This window comes from Microchirus variegatus, assembly GCF_963457635.1.
Source record: "Microchirus variegatus genome assembly, chromosome: 10".
In the NCBI taxonomy this organism is placed as follows: Eukaryota; Metazoa; Chordata; class Actinopteri; order Pleuronectiformes; family Soleidae; genus Microchirus; species Microchirus variegatus.
The window spans coordinates 18,051,406-18,073,694 of record NC_139811.1 but is presented as its reverse complement, the minus strand read 5'-3'; the positions used below and the strand labels follow the sequence as shown (position 1 = coordinate 18,073,694).

Here is a 22,289-nt window from a genome sequence, read left to right as displayed (position 1 = left end):
GCAAATGAAAAAAAAAAAAAAACTTGGGAATGTAAAAAAAATAAATAACATAACATAACGATGATTCAAAACGGAGTTTTATTTGTCTGGTCCAGTTGCAAGGATAGTTAGTTTATGAGATTAACACACACACACAATGTGCTGGCACAAACTTATCAACAAAAGAGAAAGAAATGAATGTGTGACTTAACGCCTGAACCAAAAAAGACAAGTACGGTAGAAACTGGAGCGAAACATCAAATGAGACATCCAATGTAAACTGAATAAATACACGTATGGGTGATGTGGGGATTTTAGGGGAGAATTGCACAAAATCAAAATAGATTGTTACAAACATAAATACAAACAGCCACTTATTTTATATGCACTTCCTCACACTCACATTTTTAATTACTCATCTAATTTAATTTACTTTGTTTGCACTCAACCCGTTTTTCACATCTCACTCAAACTGTTGGAGGCAGTCACCGCTGCTTGAGCAGACTGACAAGTTAAAGATGGCCATTGTCCCACAGATCTTGTGGTGGTTTTATTCTGATCAATTAAAAGCAAACGTATTGTCAAATGTGTTTACCAAAAGCATGGACTAAAAGAACAACAAGAAGTTTGCTGTTTACATTCCCACCAGTTACACAGTCTCTGGAGAATGTGGCGACTATCAGGGCCGCTATAGTTCAGAACAATCCTTCAAAAGGAAAACCCCCGTTTATAAGACTCACGTATAGTAGGAAACTGACTCATGACAACCTAAAGGGTTTATTCATCTATAGACGAAATGCTAAGGAAAGCTTCGATTTGACAATTTCTATTTATTCTCATTCACTCATTCTCATCTCAAACATACATCTCACTATTGGTCAAGCAGCAGGCTAGCTTATTCATAGCTTACAAAGGTCAACTTTTTTACAAATCATTGTCAAAAAAAATCAAAGTAACTGGCATTCAGTATATTAAATTAGCATTGATTATCATTTTCACACAGAGCTGTATCCAGGTAATGGTAAACATGATAAAGCCCTCCTTCATGTTTCCAGCATTGTTTTTCAAGATCATACAACATTTCAATTCACCATGTCGAAAAAATGAGAAAGCAAATTTCAGGGGAAAAGGTCAAGGCTTCCAAACGCTGAAGTGACTTGTCCAGCAAAAACATGTTCAAAAAGTGTAAAAAACAAACATCCAGGTGTCCACAGATATAGGAGAGTTGAAATGGAGTGCACAAACTATGGGGCAGTTTCTTGTGTAGAAAAAAAAAAAAAAAGATAACCAGAGAAGTCACCACCACCAGTGCAGCCCACAGAGGAACCACCCTCTATGGTGTTTTCAGGTCCTGAACAGCCAGTACAAACACCCCTGAATAGAATGAGTGGTTAGTGTGTACCCTACATTCATATGAGAGCAGTTACCTGCTGTTGATTTTCAGCTGCATCTCCTATCAAAACTGAGCCTGTGGCACTCAGCAGGCGGGAGAAAGCTGGAGCTCAAAGAAAAGGCAACAAAAGGAAAAGCAAGCATGATTGAGAGAAGGAAGAACTACTCTGGCCCAAAATACTATTGGGTGGGCAAAGGCAGTATGGTTGTTTCCGCTTAAGAATCGCAAAAAAATTACTTTGGGAGCAGAGAAAGGCAAGCAAAGGGGAAAAAAGGTACATGGTTAAGACAATTCTTCATCCATTACATTTTACAATCTGGGGAGTAATCAGAAGATAATAAACCTACTGAAACTACAATGGCTGAATGTATGAGTGATTGGCCCTTCATCTTGGCATGTAGAGTTAACTGGATTGTTCTTGGGGTCCACACTGATATGTCGGTCAATGTGTCCACTGTTCATCTAAAAGCATAATGAATGACCACAAGTGCTGCACTGGCCAAACTAAAGGACAGTCCGAGCCGAGCTGGGAGTCAGTTCCCTGAAAGATATGATCACTACCAATCGTTTTTATGTCTTTATTTGGGGGTGCCAAGCTTTTTGGGAGTTCCTGGGCGCTTTTGCCAAAAATGGCCAGGGATGGTGAAGGCATCAACGCTCATGGACATGGTTTTGGACGGGATGGCCGTGAACTGTTTGCGGTCAGAACTGTATTTGTAAATGGATTCTACCATCTCAGGTGAGATGATGCGGGGGCCAATGCCAGTGAGCCGTTCCATCTCCTCGGTTTCAAGGTTCATGGTGTAAACTGCTCTGAATTGGCAGCTGGCATCTCTGAAGAGGATGAGGAAGTGATTGGCAGTACACTTCTCCATTTCCTGGAGAGGGAGAGAAAGTAAACATATTAAGTCTTATTTGTAAAGCTCATTCACAAATTACAATTTGCCTCACGGGGCTTAACAAGGCGTGACATCCTCCTCTGTAACACACAACAAGGAAATCATTGCATTCGAGTTGTTTGTTTTGTTTTTTACATTTGAGGTAGGTGGAAAAGTTGGCATACAAGTAAAAGGTAAACGTTAAGAAGTTGAATGGACGGAACAGAATTGGAAATTCCCACCAACAGTACTGCTTAACCCAGTAAACCAACTCCCAGTACCGCAGTGGAAGAAAATATACATAAATGCACATTTTCTTCAATTAGGTTAAAAATTGCAATACAATTGAATGAAAAAGGGGAAAAGGGAAGAGTCATCTGTTACCTATCTGAAATGGACTTCTTTGTTGGACTCTAACAAAGCAAGGTGGCTTACCTCTACAATCTTGTTTTTCTGTGGTTCATTGACCTTGCCAGCCAGGCAGCAACGAGTGATAGCATTATGAATGATGAACTTGTTGGACTTAAAGCTTGGTTCCTTGTACAGCTTTGGTCCTGTTAAAATACATAGTTTCCATCATCGAGGGCATCATTTACGCAACATAATATTTGCATTTACTTTTTATAGTCTAAAACAAAACTTGCTTAGTTGGGAACATATGACCGACCTGTGTATTCTGGGATTGAGGCAGGGGAAGAAACAGTGGAGCCATTCTCCCAGTCCTTCTCTCCATTCAGAGCAATCGATCGACCTGGTGATCGATGCCGAGAAGGAGAGTGCGAACGGCTACAGACAATCAAAAATGATTTTGAAGAGAAAAGTCATTAATTGACCTTGATGTTGTGTTCACGTGTATTTGGCCTTAGTAGCAGCGAAAGGAGCAATCACACCATCTGTATTAGTATAAGGTCATACCAACAGAAAATACACTGATGACTCTTAATCCTTTTCACATCACCCTCTATAAAAAATGATTAATAATTACTGTATGTTACACTGTTAATGTAATATTTAATTTCAGTCTTGTATAATATTACAATGATGTAGCTCTATGTTAGCATAGCAAATCTACTAATGAGAAGGCATTTTGCATCTTTGGCCTTTTAAACGACACACTTCTTTTGCTCTACTACTGCATGTACATCCTGTTTAATAAGAAAAAAAAACCGCCAAATACACCACTGTCAATGTCAGTGCAGGTTACCTGGGAGACTTCCTGACAGACAGACCTCCAGTGTCATTAGCCATGGAGGACAGGTTCATGGATGAGTGGGAGTACACTTTGTTCAGCTTGGTGCCTAAAATAAGTAAATGTGAAAAAATATATTGAAACAAGGGTTTTTAAAAAGATGGAAAATAAAGACTATGACCAGTGAGTGTAAATATAACACATGCTTACCCATGTAACCCTTTACAGGGCTATGAGAGAGTACAGAGTCATCCCTGAACACAGTCTTGGGTCTCTGCTTCTTGACACCACGAACTGTTGTGGGTTTCTGCCTCAGCACCTTGTCCAAGTCTTCCATGATCTTCAGCTGGTGTCTCCTTTCATACTCCTGCCTTGTGAAATCACCTCTGCGGTGGGGAGTCCCTTCTACTGGGGTGCTTGATGCTGGAGGGGTGCCTGGGGTCTGGGGTCTGTCCTCACTCTTGTTTCCCCAGCCCTCAATAGTCATCCACTGGGGCTTGCTGAAAGTCAATAGAGACAATGTATAAAACCAGAGGTCTGAATTGTGGAGGATATAGCGGTAGAGGATGGATGGATGCAGCAAAAACATGACTACAGTAATGATCAAACCTCAAGGCATTTGACCATTGACGTTGTTGTTGTTTTTTAGCAAAAGACACAACACGCTACATGTGATTAAAAAAACAAAACAAAACAAAAAAAAAAAAGATCTTACTTTGACTCTTTTGCTTTTTCTTGTTCAAGTTTACGCCTTTTCATCTCGTCTGCTCTCTTCTGTTGTTTCTCCAGCAAAGCTGCTCTTCGCTGAGCCATCTCATCCTCTGGTCTCTCCTTGTCATCCTTAAAGTGAACACAGAAATAAAATAGTATTAGCATGGTGACCTTACATAAACGTTTACATTAACAATAATGTATGCATTTACAATGACTAATTAATGTAGTAATCAGGCACCCACCTTGAAAAAGAAACCAAGCCCGCCTTTCAACTCTGGCTCCGTCTTGTCACTCATTGAGTCAAGGAAGGGATCAGGAATATCGTCATCCTCCTGCCCATCTTGCAGAGCAGAAAGTGAGATCTCAATCAGGCTACTGCGCTTGCCATTCAACATCCCTGCTGGGGCATCACTCTCAAAGGAGCACTCTGATGGGGCACCAGAGCTGCAGCCCCCACCTGCAACTCTGTCTCTTCTGGTTGCATGACTAAGCAAAGAACCTGTCTCCAGGTCCATGCTAAATATGCTTTGGTCATCAATGGAGCCTACCTCTGAGAGGGAGTCATCTATGACAGGATGTGGAGTTGGGGTAGGGGTTGGTATAGGGGTAAGTGTTGGTGTGGGAGTGGGAGTTAGTCCAGGTGAGTGCAGATCATCGAGGCTGCCAGAGTCACCAATGGAGAATGAAGATGAAGTCTGGACTTGGGACTGCTGTGGACTTACTCGACGAAGGTGAGGGATTCGGTCCACATTTTGAGGTGGGGTGAGAACCCTCGACAGGGTTGTGACCCTAATGTCCGGGGGACGACTGTTTTGGTGGTGTTTGGGGCTTTTAGGGGGCACAGATTGGGTTCTACGTTGGACTTGAGGTGATTTAGGAGGAGTGCTGTAGTTTGAGATTCTGCGTGACGGAGACGGCGAGGAGGAGACTGAATTCAAATTTCGGTTGGATTCTCGAGACATGCGTGGAGGGGCTGGGGTTGAGGTTTTTGGGCTGGGTGGAATAACCCAGGATTTGTTGTTGGAGGATGTGGGTTTTTTCTTGATTAGGTGGTTCTGCTGTTCAGTCAGCCGGTGCATGTCACTTTGTAGAGAGCTAAGAGCAGCAGTCAGCTTCGATACAGCATTGTTATAGTCCCCTAGCGGAGCAACCGTTTTCTCAGGTGTACCAAAGTTCTTATCTCCCGGTGTACCCGTCTTTTCTTTAGAGTAATTGAACTGTTTGTTGAGCGGAAGTCCCCCTTTTACATTACACTCATCCTTCACTGAAGGTTGCTGTTCATCTTGATCCTGCTGGACTTCTGCCTCCATGCGAGCTAGTCGTTCTTCTAGTGTGAAGCGAGCAAGGTCTTCTTCTGTGGATGAGTTGCTGTCCTTGCCATTCCCTCCTTCCCCTTCACCCTGTTCCTTCTTTAACTGTAGAAAGGCACTCTTACCAAGTCTTTGTCTGTGCTTGGCAAAAATAGCCTCAATGCGTTTCTTCTGGGCCTCAATAGCTTTGCGCTTTTCTTCAAGTCGTGTTCCCAGCTCCGACATCTCATTATTGAGTTGTGGGCTCTTGCTTGGACTTTCCTCAGACTTTTGTGCCCTTGTAGTTACCTGAAGAGAGGAAGGCTCCTTGGCTTTGGGAGAATCCATAATCTGTTTCTTTTTGCGCTCCGCAAAGCTGGTCAACCTCACACCACTGTCAGACTCCTCTTTCCCATGGCCCCTAGCAGAGTAAGCACTAGCAGCTGGTGTGGCTGGAGTGGACTGTGCCTTAGGCATGTCCTCTGATGCATCCGAGTCCACACTCCCATCCCTTAAGACTGAATCATCATCTCGTGAGCATTCAGAAGTGTTCCTTGTCCGAGTGGGCTGCCTGGGTTCTCCTGTAGGCCGGTGCATAATTCCTGAGTGTGTTGGGGCAGAGCTGCTGATGGGTGCTAAGTTGTTGGTATGTCTTGAACTAGCTGGGTCATCAGGAGAGTGGAGGTAGAAGCCATCAGGAGCACCATCTGGGTGTAAGCGAGGCTCCATCTTGTTCTCGTTGTGGATAATTTGTAGAGCCTCTTCAATGGTAGGAAGCTCTCCTGTTTCATTCACTAAAAGGCTATTCTGATCTCCCAACCTTGGAATAGTGGGAGTCTGGGTGGACCAGGAGGCTCTCTGTGGCCCATTGGGGCCCAAGGGCTTGTTAAGCAAATTGCTGAGGTCTTCAGGAGGGTTATATGGAACCCGGGTTACGTTTTGGGCTGCTGGGTTGAGTTGGTCTGAGCTCACAGAGCGTGTTATTACAGGGTTGCCCATTACAATGTCTACATCACTGTCCAGGCCAAAGGGAATGCTGAAGGAAACTGCTGACAAGGGGCGGCTAAGGGGGAGGGGAAAAAGGTGCGTTTAAGTACAATGTAACAAGAACCAATGACAGTGCTACTGAGTAAATTTGTTTTACCTGAGTGATTTTTTGCTCCACGTCTTTCCAACTCCTTCTATATGAGACAATGAGGTAGACTGAGTCAAAGATCCTGAGTGCAATAGGATACACAGCGGGTGAAGGCATGCACACAACAGAGGGATACACAACACAAATGGATACACCTAACAGCACACCAATAACAAGAACAAAAACATTTTCAAAAGGCTTTACAGTTTTTCTCAAATGCTAAAACACATTTCACAAACGTTTCCTCCATGTTCTCCAATGTCTAAACACAATACCCTTTTCTAAAGCTACATAAGCACAACCACACCTTCTCACTTCAAAACTCAAACTTTCACACCAAAAGAGTAGCTCCAAGCTTTCAAAAATGTAAACACTATACACATCATTACACACTACAGCAAAACAATTTAAAACACAATGCTCAATTTGTGAGAAGGTTCTTTGTTTCATAACTGCCAATGCATATTTTTAAAACACTTTAGAGTAACGGATCTTCTTAGATCTCTGCAGAGGATTAGGCTGCAGAGAGTTGTGAGTTTCATATGAAGAGTACAGAAAATTCTGCAAGTACACTACTGTAACACAACTCAATGCAAAAAACAGAATCTATTGCACACAACAGTACTCTTGAAAACATGATCAGGGTGTGATGTTTTTTTATTTTCTTCATTCACACCACACACACACACACCACAGTCACTGTGCGGCATCATGTCGCTGCATCGGGCCACATCACCTCTTCCACATCGCAGGCTATATTGTCTCTTGCTAGGCACCGCGGGAAAAACGCCCGCTTTTATAGGTGTGGTCACAGCATTAGCAACAAGTGTCTTCAATTTGGAGTCGTGTGTAATAAATGACGCCAGGTGTGTTCATTGTGTTCAATTATTGCTGACTGTGGCAAGCATTTTGCATCACATGAACTTTCATTTGAGAATATGTTCTTTTAGTAAGGAAACGTGTGTTTAGATTTATGAGAACGGAGGATTGTGTTTTGTGAATTGTGTCTTCATGTGAAATGTGTTTATGATATTGGAAAATTATGGCTAGATTTAGTAAATGTGTTTAGACAACTGGTCATTTGGTTTAGAGGATTGGCTTTTTTGTTTTAGCATTTGAGAAAAACTGTAATATGAATAAAATTAAGAAAAACAATATCATACAGCATGAAACACAATGAAGACATGCACAGGTATTGAGGGAAATACATGTTACCTTAATGGAGAATGATAAAAAATGAAAACAGAGTAGTTTATTATAGAAGATATTCTCAACTTTACCTAATGTAGGGGAGGAGATTGGGAGGAAAGGCTTCTTGAAGATAGAGGGGGAGGAACTGTAAGGCATGGGGAAAAAAAAGTTCAAAAAGTGCATCCAAAAACTACTATAAAAGCAAAATAATGATCACAGGGCTTCTATACCTGTTGCCACTCAAGCCACTTGGTGTTACAGGTGCAGATCCATCTAACAAAACAAACAAACAAGAGCTTGTATCTAACAGATATGTCATATTATGGCCTTGCAGGATTGCCTCACAGTATTAGAAAGCACCACATACCGCATGCGTCTACTGGCTGAACAAAGTCTGGTTTTTGCAGTTCAAACCAGCTAAGCAGTTCTGCAAGGAAGCTCAGCCAGTTGAGCTAAAAAAAGAAAAAGAATATAGTTATTAGGAAGACAATACTGTGCTAAATACTATATATTTATGATGCATCATTCCGTTGACCAATGACTGGACAAATTAATGTAAGTACCTCAAGCTCCTGTGGAGTATACAGCATGTCTTCCAGTGCCATGTGACAGCAGCATTTTAAACAGCTGTCACAGAATTCACGGATAAACTGCAGGTTGTACAGGCTGTCTGCTACAGATATAGAATCCTTCATACACACATCTTACAGAAAGAAAAAAAAATTGTTTTAACTAAGCTTGCATTATCAGTCTTGGAGTTAGTTTTTGGTTGATGTGAATCTTGGTACCTTCAAGTCTTAATAGGCCAGGGCAATAATAATGAATGACAGCAGCAACAGCACATCCACTGGACAAGTCCTTGACTTCATTCACCGAGGGAAAGATGGCCTTTTGTTTGGAATTAATTTTATCCTTCCTGTAGCGGAGCTAAAGAAAACAAATCAAAAACACAATCAAAAACTGCAGTTGGATACTTAAATATGTTTTGGACAGCAGCTAATGAAACCAAAATCGCTGTTTCTCACGCATGTCAATGTTAAAAACATCATACAACAAGATTATAAAAAGGTATATGACACAAAATGGTATAAAATGGTGAGGAAGAGGACACAAAGGCCATGCTAATGTGTACAAGAGACAGATTAGATAAACAAATGATGAGATCCAAAGGGAGTGCCATTAAGGTAGGTTAGGGTCTTGATAGGCAAGGAGAACAAGAAATATATAGAGGAAAATATGTTTCAGATACAACTTAAGTAAAAAAAACAAAAAAAAAACAGCATACCGTCAGCAGGGAACAGCTGACAAGGAGAGTCTGTTAACCACCTCAGCTTTTCACACGCAAACAAACACCTCTGTCACAACCAGAGGAACCAGTTGTACATGTTCCAATTGTGATTCATGCAACACTCATGTGTTTCGACAAACAATCCCTTGCACACTCCTGTCATGCCCTGCCTTATGACATTAATGCTGTGACATCTGACGTGCAATTTAATGCAGCCTAGAATGTGAGGCACACTAGCATTCTCAAACCAATATATGGAGGGAAAAAACACACCTGACCATCAGATATTTGCTGATAAATTTGATGAAGACACTGGAGGGATGGAGGGACAGGGGGAAGGAGCAGAGGAAAGGAAGGAACTTACAGGAACAAGTTTCCAGTACCAGCGAGTAGGACACTGTTAAAGAGGAGGAGGGATAGGACATAAAGAAAGACAGGGACGTGGAAAACAGGAACACAACAAGAGGTATTAAGCCCATAGTGGAAGAACTAGACAAAGAGATAGGGTTGAAATGGTCATTTATTGGCATGGCATGACAACCTTTTTGACAGAGCAGCGAGGGTGCCGTTAATATATAAATTGATATATACTTATGAGAATAGATAAGATCGGGCAAGTGCAGCAACACCACCAATATAAGCTTAACAGACCAGTGCTTTTTATTGCAATAAATACATAATCTGAGAGATGTATGTTTGGATAGAATAATGTGACAAGAAATGTGACAGAACACAGAAATAAACTGGATTTATAAAACAAAACTCACAGAGGGCTGAAGAGGTTGAAGTTCTGTAGCCTGAGATGAGTCATTCTGGGATCCTTCAGTAAGTTCTCGGAGCTTCTGATTTAACTGAGAATAATAGAATAATATATACTGAGTATGGTTGTAAGTGTTTTCATATTAATAAAACAAAAGACTACAGTATTACAGCATTATAATTCCTGAAGCTAAAACACTGAACAGCATAGGATGTTTGAACAATAAGACATTTCTGACCAGACACAAAAAAAGATTCATTAATCAAAAGTGCTATCCATCTGACTCGCTCCTTACCTCGTTAACCCAATGAAGCAGAGCATCCTCCCATCTGGTAGATCTACCCAGCAGCACAGCAGAACCACATGTTTTCACCGCAGTCACCGTCTCCATGGCTCCCACTGCCATCAGGGCATCTATCACCACAAGGTGAGCACTCTGCACCAATCACATGGAAGAAAGAAGAGGAAGGGTCACGGGATGGGCCATTCACAGCAGAAGCCAGAGAGTTCAACAACATAAATCAATTACAGCTAACACAATAATGCAGGACGCAGACATTTCTTCCGCTCTTGCAGGACACAGACCACCTCTTCATGTTACAACACGACTAACACTTACCAGCAGAATCCTCTAGAGGTCACCAGAAACCAGCTGTGAGTCAGCAGAAACACTAACAAGAGTTCTTGGCAAGCAAACACACACATCAGTAGATGTCAGTGAACTCTGGACCTGTGTTTGTATAATCATTAAATCATTAAAGAGGCAGTAGACCAATAACATTTTAACACGTGTGTTCCTGGTCCATCCTCTCCAGCATATTTCAGGGCAATACTGCTTCATGACTCATGTGCACAACAATCGGTATAAAATCAGGTGTTGTAACAGAACACCAGGAAGCACAACAAAGAACAGTATATAGTATATCGTTTCTCTATTTTGGATGTATGAATGTGTATGTGCAGTTTTGTATAAACAAAGGGGCTGTAAAACCTACTTATTTGCCTACACATATACAACAATCAAACAAACACACTCTTGATCAGTATGATAAAAATATATATTTCCATTCCTAAGCATATGTGTTTAGACATTTATTCAGACACGAGACAATGACTGTGTTCCATCCAACTACCAGAGCCTATTAAAATGTACGACCAACGTTATCAGCACAGTCAGAGTGAATGGCTTAACTCTATACTTGTTATCTCATTAGAAGTTGTGTTCCATCCATGCCATGGAACTGAAACCAACAGTTCTTAACATGTCTAACCTACATAGTGATCCAAATCTTCATAAAGTCTTTGTATTTAATGTATGTCTCTATATAAACTATAGTTGCCATCCAACAGCAACACTGGGAGCCCCTTGCCTGACTACTAGCTAATGGCAACAAACCTCTTAATTAATTCTGACCTATGGAGGGTACAGGCAAGTCACAAACAACACATTCTTGTAAAGGGGCCATTCCACAATTGCTAATCTTCAGTTCTGAGCCTAATCTGTGCAAACCAGTGCCTGTTCCCTTTACTACTTACAAATTCCACTTTAGAGGCCAGACATTCTTACTCTTACCTCTTACACGTCCCCTCATTGGGACTGATGGCAGTCAAGCTGCGTGCATGAGCCCTGTCTGATGTCTGCCTACTCAACCCTGATGTAAACTGCTGACCTGGACAGAGTCAGGGATATTTTCGAACACAGCAGGCTATAACAGCAAAGGCTTGTCAGATAGCATTGGGTCAAGTTCTGTGGATGTGCTGCAGCTAGTGGCTGGAAGCTGTGAGGCTTTGGCTGGACTGTCCTCCAAACTCTGCTGCCAGGACTAGAACTGCTGCTGGCATGTTGTGTCTTCAGTGGAAATGTCTGCAGTACAAATGATCTGAGCAGCGTCACTGTTTTTATTAGTACAACAACTAGGTTTAACAAGAATTCAATTGTATAATCATTAAGTTTGCTGAATACGCAAAGTCATATCCAGATCCAGATCCAATCAACATCTTAAACAACAATATGCTTGTCTTTACAAAATAAAGAAACAGATCTTGACCTCAAAAAGATGTGTAGCAATAATCTGCCAGATGCTGTGTTTGAAACTCTAAAAAACAAAGTGATTTGAGGCATGTATACTTTTGCATTTAGCCAAGAAGAGTAATTACAGGTTGGCATTATGGGAGACAGGCTGACAGAGAAATAGTAATGAACAAAATAGAAAGATAGGAGAGAATGTAGCCGTAGTGGATTTCCCTTTGCAGACCCAGGAGAGCTTGCTAAGCTAAATCACTAGCCAACCTAATGAGAGGGGAGAGAGGAGCAAATCAAGAACACACAGCACAGACACTGCCAGATCACCATAACAACCAACTAGCTGACCCACAATGCATCTCAACACAAGCCTGACCACAGAACTGCTCCATCGTCTGTTCACAAACATACAGGCAGACAAACAAACCAGCATGTCAAAGACAAAATACTAAATCAATATTTCATAAAATATATGGCCCTATTTTGGAAATCTGTTAATTGATAACCATGTCAACAATGTACCAAACAATGAATACTTTATGGATCAGTACAATTTTAGAATTGGTTATTTTTTGCCCATACCAATTAGTGATCATGAATTTGACCTGTACATTTAACCCAGGGGCAGGAATAGAAGGCAGCAATTATCTGCACCCAGGTAACATCGAGGGCACCCCAGCCCTCGACCCATCCTGAGATTTGAACTGGCAACCCTCCGATTATCGGCCCAATTCCTTTTCTCTCAAAGTAAGTGAGATTACAATGAGGGCAAAACCTGATTATGTCTGAAAAATGACTTAACCCCTCCCCCACCCACTACACTGCCTGGTTCCTACTGAGGGGGGAGACAAACAAGGGGATCAGGCAGATCTGGGCTCCCAACATAGGAAAATGCACAGGAGATTAGAAGAGCAGTCATATGGACAATATTTAAGCAGGGAAAACCAGTAGTTTACAGTTCTTAAAGATAAGGTTAGACGCTTGATTAGATCAGCAAAAGTCTGAGGCAGAACAAATAGTTTAAGTTGATGGTTTCTGATAGCTTGCCACTTCCATTTTCAACTAAGCTCCCATGAGCAGAAACATTCCGGTGTGTCAGTATGGTTTAAGTGTCAGTGCCTGTCCAAAACTAACAATGGACCCAAAGAGGGTTAGCAGCATTACAGTTACATGACTGATTTTGTCAACGTGGGAACAGATTCTTCACCTGCTTCCATCGCCATCAAAATTAGCATGTGTGAAATGAACAGTATATGACAATGTTCTCCTACTGTATCATAAAACAGAAGTTTCAGAAAATTAATTACAGGGGGATTGTTGTCAGAGATGCTGGGTGCAGGGTGAGTCGGTGGTCATTTCCGGCATGTCCTCTAGTCATGGATGATGAAGTTGACTCTGTATGGCATATTATCTCTAATCTTCACAGATCTTTATCCTTAATCTCAGGAGGCATGGGGGTTGGGCTACAGAGTAAAGACGACCACAGGCTCCTTTGCTGATGTCTACTACAAAGAGGTCCAAAGACCTACAGCCCTTTTTCAGGATTGGTCTCAATTTGCGCTCAGTAAATAGGCCACAAATTTTTCATGAGATATCGAAAGTTATTTTGGAAAAAACGGGCAAAAGCACTTACTGGACATTGTATGGCAAGTTTATGGTTAAAAAAGCAAAAAACATTTTGAGGCTTAGTTCTTAAAGGGTTTACATTCTTGAGGACCAATAGGAAAATCTTTACACTGTGGCTGCAGCACACAGCTTGATGAAGAGATAAGATGACCTACAACGCATTTCTGTTTTGCCCTACTTTTATCATAGTACCAACTGTGTAATGCAATAGAGAGCAGGTCACTGGCACGTTATTCTGACATGGGTGCTGCAAACCAAGCAAACGCGTACACATTTGTAGGTTAGATTAAATCTACATCCATGGATTCATACATGAGCCAAACCTAATCATTAATGGCAATGACTACAACAAGATGATGTGGTCAAACAACCACATTTCATTAGCAGTGTATGGTATGTAGTAGACAGTAGTGCAAGTGTCAACAACCAGGACTCAACATACTTTAATATAAACCTACTATGTTCACCTCTTGCTTGAGACAGATGTGAAGCTACAATATACAGCAGTGCTGCAGCTGAGTGCTGCTGCTTCCCCCAAAGCGGTTTACTGGCCAAGACCCCATTGATGTTCCATCCTTTAATGCCGCTGCAGCATGACCCACTTTCCTTGCATGCCACACTGTAGGTACAGTGCCAGTCAGTGGCATACAATCTCAGGGTGCAGCAAAATGCCAAGCAGGGACAGGAAACCTCATAAAAGTGCACAAAAAATGGCAAATGCATGCAACAGTAACAACCAAAATATATTTCATGGTGGTCCATACTCTGCTCTGGAAGCAATATCCAACACTATGATACATGGAAGCAGACCAGTTCATTTGCACAAAAATAGAGCATCAAGTAATAAGCCATCCAATGATGATCGTGATTAAATCACAACCATCATTACTATTACTAAAAACTAAAAACTGTCATTCTTGTAGATTTTTTTTCTTGCAGTAGTTGAACAGTCAAAGATCCTACGCAAGAAGGCCAGTGTGTTTTTGAAAAATAGTCCTAAAAGAACTTTCAGTGCATGGAAGGAGCATGTGACATGCTCACATTCACATTGTCATATTATTTTTAGCAACACCTCAAAAGTGCATGAGCAATCGTCCAAATTGTCATACCAGCAAGTTCATGGTCAGTTCTGCTACGTACTGCATCTGCTGCAATAGTAGTAGACAGCAGAGTAGAGTACATAACACTATACAAACAGATCCCTAGAAACTCCCTACGTTGCTTTCACAAGAGCTTGTATGAGCTTGTATCAAGACTCCTGGGAAATTGCAGGAGTCCCCCCCCCCCCGTAATGATTGTTTAGAAAACTAGATTATCTGTAGGTTTTCATGTTCAACAGCTTCATACTACATTTAGCATTTTTTTGCAAGCACGTGAGAGTGAGAGTGAGACAGAGCAATGTATTGTGAACAGCAGAGGGCTAAAAGGTAAAACCAGTTTCTCTTGATTTTACTCACTAAGCCTGTGTATTCTTTCAACAGAGTATCTAATGTTTCACCTGAACTGTTTAACCATTGTTCCCATCTGGACCATCTATTGTACCTAGATTCTCCCTCCCTCTCACGCCCTGGAATTAAAATAGTCTTCCCTTGTGTCACCGTTACTGCCCGAGCCCTAATTCTTACAGCTGGATCAACTCATCCTCTCTTCTCAGCGAGTGGCAGCATAGGAGGATGGGGGTGGAGTTGAATGAGTGGGGGTCTTTTTGATGTCCTTTAATCCCCAGAATCAAAGCATAAACAAGCCCTCCATATGAACAATCAAGCCCAAATATCCCTGCTTCTCTGCAGACTCCTGGATAGCAGAGTGTCTGGTTTCACTTAGAACAGACATTCACCTCTTAGCCTGATAGACAAACACAGAGCAGTTTCTACTCAAACAACAGTTCTGACATGTCCTTCAATCAATCCATGCCAGACACCAATCACAACAGCGTCAGATCAATGTAGCATCATCACTTTTGTGTCCACTTTTGAAGTGATCTAAAAAAAATAATAACATTTGGTTAGTTTCTACATGAGCAGGACAGTTTTACCATTTTGATGGGTTTACGGCGAAGGTCTGCATCAGTCACTAGTGTGTCCTTGAGTAGGTCTTTCTTTGTGAGGAGCTCCAGCAGGGAAACATTGTCTTTAGGCTGTGACTCGGCTTCAGTGCCCCTCCGTAATAGGCTGTAGGTGCGGCAGTAGAGTTCGGAGGATTGCAGAAGGCGTGCGACTGGTGGTTTAAGGTGCTCCTGCTCGTACTGGTCACAGTAGAAAGGATCTCGCAGCTCCGCAGGTACATTCTCTACAGAGAGAAAAAAATACAGACATTAATTGATACATTCAAAAAGAACAGTGGTGTCGCTGAAAAAGTCTGTGTGGAGGAATATGTAACATTAAGTTCTGAATGTTCTTGGAGACAATGAAAGACAGGGAAAAGTCATCCCAAACCAGGAAACATGGTTCAAGAACACAACGGGTAAATAAACAGTGGCTATAATTATGAGTATAACCGCAAGCAGTAGGTTAGCGGGCCATGTCATCATTTCAGAGGCTGACATTAAGTTTACAAGTTGCACTGCCTCATCGATGAAAATTGCTCTATCCATTCTTGACAGTGATACTGTACGTCAATGTCAGAATTAGAAACCAGCAACTTAATCTGCAACTGCGTAACTTTCCAAAGCAAATGGAAGACCCCTACCAGAAAATGTAGGAATTAAATATTAGTATTGGCAGTTGATGGTAGTTAATGAATCAGCTAACACTGGACTGTCTGTAAATAAATTGGCACAGCCTTAAACACTATCCTAAAAACAAACATTTGTCACACTCTCTGTGAAACTGGTTTCTCTGCATCCAGATCAAACCAGCAGGAAACTCAATAGCCCATCACTCTGTGTAAACATACTGGAAAACATGTCTTAGTTTTAAAGGGGGGGGGGGGTGACAATGACTATACTGACTATACAGAGAAACTGTTGTTGCAAAAGGGAGGTGTCAGTTTGTTGTGGTATCATCATAATGCCATATAACAGATTCACTGATATCAGGCAACAAAACGCCCAGCTTTAAGGCGTTAGACAATGCCCAATTCTCCATATCTCCATGACTATAGACATGACTGTCACTCAGCAACACCACAAAGTGAATGACTGAGAGCCAACTCAGCACTGCTCACTTAACTGCTGAAAAAAACACTGTCACACATCAACTAAAATGTGCCAAGCAAGTCTTAAGTTCATAAAATTCTATTACAATAGTTGTCCTAGTTACCATGAGGACACGTCAAACAAAAAGAAAAACTTCAGCAGAAGGCAAAGCAGAATGCAAATGCCTCAACTCTGTGAGATGAGAGAGATCGATACAAGCATGATTTCCCTAAGGGACTGTCTGGCCATGAATAATGGCATGGTGAGTCACATACAATACATTGCAATGAAAAACTGAGAACAAATGCCAAGCTTCAAATCTATACACATTTTTCCACAATGTACCTGTACATTAAAATAGCAGAGATCACTGGAAAAAGGACAACAACTTCATAAAATCCTAAAATAAAATGACAAAGTGAAAAACAAATGACAAGATGGCCTTTTCACCGAGAAGCCTCCATTATTGTGACATCACTACAACTCCAGGGACATGTTTAAATTGAAAACAGAAGCTTGTGTGTTTGCATTGCAACACAAGTGAAAGCCTCTGTCACTTCAACAGGTTATGAGGTCAGCGCTTATCTACTGGAGTTAAAAGTCAAAAGGTAAATGTGCACAAAAATGATTAAGGTTACCACATTATTATACGGAATGAACAGGAATTTAATTTAACAAATAGAGAGTTTAAAATCAACATTTACCATTTAGCGAGTCTAAAGCCCAAAAATCTGCAGGAGAACTGTGCTGGAGCTGACCATGACCTCGTTTTTTTTTTCCTAGAGCAGTGTTTTTCAAGCCTTCTACATAAGCACTCACCTTTTAAAGATGGCAAACTGTGACCCAAATCACAATATAAAGAGAAAATGTGTGCTTGATGGAGCAACTAATTAAATTAATTATTTCCAAGAGATGCTTGGTACATTAATTAAAACTTAATTTATTTATGCAAATTATTCTTCGAGAGTTGAAGCTGTTGATATAACCATAGAAGGAAACTGGAAAAGACCGGATCACCTTTGCTGTGATGGACTATTTTGCACTTCAACTACCTCTTATGTTAACATAACACAGCTATTTGCAAATACTGTTGGATCTGACCATCTCAAGTGTCAGGGTACTTACTACAACCCTTCAGGAACTCTTGCACCGTTTAAATATTTTATAAAAGCTCAAATGTGAAGAAGTGTACAGGGTCATTATATAAGTGGGACGTTGACGAGATCAACTTCAAATTAACAAGGTAATTAAACTGAAACATCTCACAGTACATGCTCTGAAGGAACTATACATTATATATCCCATCTCTCTATACATTAACAGGTCGACTTAACATACATAAGTCAGAACAGCGCTGTGCGTCCTGTAACACACATCACCACATGCAGCACTCTAATATGATTTAAACACAGTAGCCTAGAATTACATTACAGTGTCAGTGTACAGTACACAGAAGCACATCCTGTAAACAATGTATAGGTTTTGAACACTGCAGCATACAGCATACATTTCCTCACTTTGGACAACAACTTCCAACCTGATCTGTTTATTTTCTGTAGGTTACTGTGATCTTTGGCCTCTCTGTGTGGTGTGACAAGTGACTTATCTTACATTTAGACATCACACTGTCTATACACACACTTTGCAACTCAGTAAACATACAGTATGAAAGGTTAATCCGGGGGTTTCATACAGTGCACCAATGATACTTCCTTCTTCTTAAGCAAACACCAATAGCAAGAAAACATGCTAGGTCCTTGTCCCTTGTTGACTCACCATAGTTACAATGATTGGGAGAGGATGAGTAATCAGTCCAATAGGACTTCAGTATATGATCCAAGCAGCTTTGTAGCTAGATGGGCCAAACATATTGAAAAATCACAGGGTTTTAATCATGTCCAAAGTGAATCAGGATTAAGTAAGTCTGGCTTCACTGCTAGGGAAAAATGTCAACTGGGAAATAGACTATTTTATACGTGGTAAACATGTTGTTTACAGACAACACCCATGAACTCAAGGAAGGAAGAGAGTAACAAAATTGTCATAAATGCTCTTCATGTCATTGTCTGAGAGCAAGTCTCTCCCAAACCTACAAACAGGCAAAGCAAGAGATTCTCGTCTCATTCCAATGTAAAGGCACAAACTAGTTTGACTTACCCTCAAATGATCTGTCATGTCATCTGTCACAGCAACAACAACTACAGATCACAAATTACATCCCTGTTTAACCAATTGTCACCGTGTGTGACTATTACAAACAATTGTGAAAGTGGAGCAAAAAGGTCATTACAGACCGCTTCAGTTCTGAGCAGCAAACGCATACACAGACTTATTCATATTAACTGTAGACCTAGATGTCATGTTTGCATGTTCACCAGCAATTGCTAAATCAGAATGGTATTGGTAACAATGGTATTGTTATGAAAGTCTATAGGGGGTGTAAAGAACTGTTCATTTAAAAACAGATGGTTTAAAACATGAAAGGAACAACTTGTGTTTGTGTATTTAGCTTGCTTCATCCTCCAGCCTTGAAATATTTGTTGTGTTAATGTTGGCATTTCAGTCCTGTAAGCAGCTTTCAGATTATCATGATGGCACATGGACTCATTTTACAGTAGCCTAGAGGTTGTTGTTTTTTTTTATCATGGCATTAGGCCCATAGCTCCCTTAAATACTAAAACCTAACATTTTAACATTTCTCAGCTTAAATAAAGTCCTGGGGGTGAGTTTTATTGATTTCAAGACTGAAATGGTGTCTATTGTGATTCAGAGTTAATTGACCTAGAAAAGGGTTACCAGATGACCCCTCTGCACTGATCTGCCAGGCTGAGTTTCTGGGAAGAGACATGGTGATGTCATCTTGACTTTGTGGGGAAACCATCAGCGAAGGCCATTGGGTTGATTAAAACTAAATCTGCACATCAACAGTCTGTTGACATTTTTGTAGCTTAGCGTGGATGGTGACTTTGACCAGAGGGTGTGGTTGAGGTGCTCAACAGAGCACACTGAAGCAGCAGCAGCCCTAGGCCTAGGACCTGCCTAGGATTGTGTAACATGCAAGTCATGTTGTTAAAGTAAAACAGAGACCACATCACACACAAAACCCCCCCAAAACTGAGTTAAGTCTATGTACAAAACATTGACAACTAAGCTCCAGCTGACTATTTATTTACAGGTTCCACTCAGGGATGTCTTGTCTTGTGCTGTTTAAGTAAATATAATCAATATTACTATAAAACAGTGTCCTTGTCATATCACTATTCTGGTAAAAAGGAGTGAGACTTAATATAAACAGGACTGTGTTGGTGTGAGATCTAATCTTTATGGATAGGATTCAAAGAGACATGTTATCACCTCAGGGTCAGAGCTGACTCCTCTAGGACTAGTCCTGATACCGGTTGGCCTTTTTTGTTTCTCTCTTTTTATGATACATTTGCCAATTCAACTGACAAAACTGCCCCTGTAGAACAGTGCACGACAATAGATGTCCTGCAGTAAAGTGATAGATCATGTTTAAAAACGGGTGTTCCTAAGAAGAGCTGGGTTAAAAACATACCCAGCAGCATGCAATTTCTGCCCACAGACTGGCGGCCAGAAATACGACAAAATGGGTTGGAGTGATAAGGCCTAGGGTGGAGGCCTGTTTCTGTGACACACACACGCATACCTACAATAATGTGAGCACCCATTGACTGAGAACAAATGACATGTGTCAAACAAAACGCACACAGCGCACTGCAACCCTCCCCTCCTTCATATGCTCTTTGTGCTGAAATTCGCTGAGCTGTACACACACACACACACAAACATACACACTACAGCTGCCCAACATGCATGTGCAGAATATAAACATACATGAAGACAACATGAGGACGGTGGTCAGCACACGTTCTCTCTCTCTCTCTCTTTGAATAACACCATAACTCACCAGGCCTGCAGCCTCGACTCAAACCTACCTGCACTGCCGTAAGACTTTGCCAACAGCCACCCGACACTTGCGCAAATTTTTGCTTTCGTACAATCATACAAGTCCAACGGCTTTGCGTCTGGGACCACGAAATTCTTCCTCATGGTAGGGGAGTCCACCATAGTGAGTCCGTGCAAAAAATTAGGAAGCAGTTTTTTACAAAAATGTTCAAGCAACCATCCTTTCGGGAGACAACTCCACACGACCGGAGCTTGGATTACGGATGTGGGGATATCGTTTTGTCGGGAAAAAAATATCCGGCTCGGTGTCGTTTCACGGCTGGTTAAAGTCCTTCCCCGTGTTGTTAGGAAAATAAATACCGGTTAAACTACTCCTTGCGACCAGAAGAAGCCTCGACAACCGGCTTATTACTGAAAAACCGGACTACTCTTCTTATTTTGCCCCTCTTGATCCGCATTGCTGTGTGCCCAATCCACTGTATGGAGCTCTCAGAGAGAGCCCCGTCGATGACTGACGACCAGGTGAGCCACACAGACGTCACTCACTCACCCAGCCGTCCAATAGGAATCGAGCCTAAGAAAAGAGGGCGGGATTTAGCAATATGGAAAGCAGACAGCAGCCGTGGAGGTGAGGCGTGATTCTTCCTACAGGTGCACGAATGCCAGTGTGTTTGTTTGTTTCTTCTGTTTGGGAAGGTCAAATAGCAAAAGTGAAAATAGTTTTCAGAATCGTTTCTTTACATAAACAAAGGCTAAAGACGGAAGAAGTATTTCGATCCTGGCATGATCACAATATGAAAACATCCCAATAGTGTTGGAAGCTAAATATACATGATTTAAAATGGTATGACCAAAACTATGTAATTGAATCACTGACAATATCACTGATCAAACTAGCATTCTCATAAACCTAAAATGCTCTATTTATATTTAACTGTTCAACTGCCATAATTGTGTTGCCTGTAGCAGTTTATTTCAAGCAGAGCAGGTTTTAATCAGCTATAGGAGCAGCAAACATTACTCAGTCAGTACTTTTCCTATACATTTTAACTTTATATTGTATAGCTAATACACTAATGAAGTAAAAGTTAAAATGAAAATTTGCCTAGGTTACAATGCATGATTGATTATTAAAAAAATATATATATACATATATATAAAAAAAACTGTCTATCTGTAGACTAGCATTGATCCAGATCAATTTAAAGTTTAAATTTAAAAATAAAAGTTCAGATGTATCGTAACAGATCAGGGTGAATTTGTGCCTTAATTTCAGTTCAGAAGATCCAGAGTCTTCTGTATCCAGGTGACCTGTATCATTATGTGATGCAGATTAATTGTGTATATAACTCTAATATTTGTAATCCATCATCAGCATACACAGGGCATTTTTGGAATAGTAATGACAGCAAAATAAGCAAGGATACATTCTGATTTAATAGGCATGGATGTCAAACATGTTTCTAGGTGCATCATCATTGGAAAACTGAAATCTCTAGTGACTCATCACATGATGCTGCTCAAAGTCCCAGGAGCTCTCCAGGCACCCCACTGCAGTAATTTTGTAGGAGCATTACCTCTCAGCTATTTTAATCTAATTATAGCAGGAACAATTTCGTCCCAGTCAGTACTTTTCCAGAACAGTCGATTCAAGTCTTATAATCAGGTGGCAGGGATTAAAAGCATAGAGCCTTTCCCCATCAAGCACTGAAGTAGAGCTTCTGGAATGCATTGACTGAAGAAGTATTATTGGAACACAAT

General features: G+C 41.1%; 1 protein-coding gene across 1 annotated transcript; it reads right to left on the bottom strand.

Annotated features, from left to right (window-relative positions):
- Window positions 1-1,950: 1,950 nt before the first annotated feature.
- camsap3 (calmodulin regulated spectrin-associated protein family, member 3) lies at window positions 1,951-20,690 on the bottom strand (the record flags this gene model as incomplete). The annotated part of the gene is made up of 18 exons (XM_083897005.1): window positions 1,951-2,250; window positions 2,686-2,804; window positions 2,918-3,036; window positions 3,455-3,548; window positions 3,650-3,939; window positions 4,155-4,279; window positions 4,396-6,505; window positions 6,587-6,659; window positions 7,858-7,913; window positions 7,999-8,041; window positions 8,136-8,220; window positions 8,332-8,471; window positions 8,557-8,695; window positions 9,421-9,453; window positions 9,824-9,907; window positions 10,112-10,252; window positions 15,501-15,754; window positions 20,558-20,690. 18 exons carry the CDS (start codon window positions 20,688-20,690, stop codon window positions 1,951-1,953), a joined length of 4,338 nt encoding a protein of 1,445 aa, XP_083753131.1.
- Window positions 20,691-22,289: the final 1,599 nt, after the last annotated feature.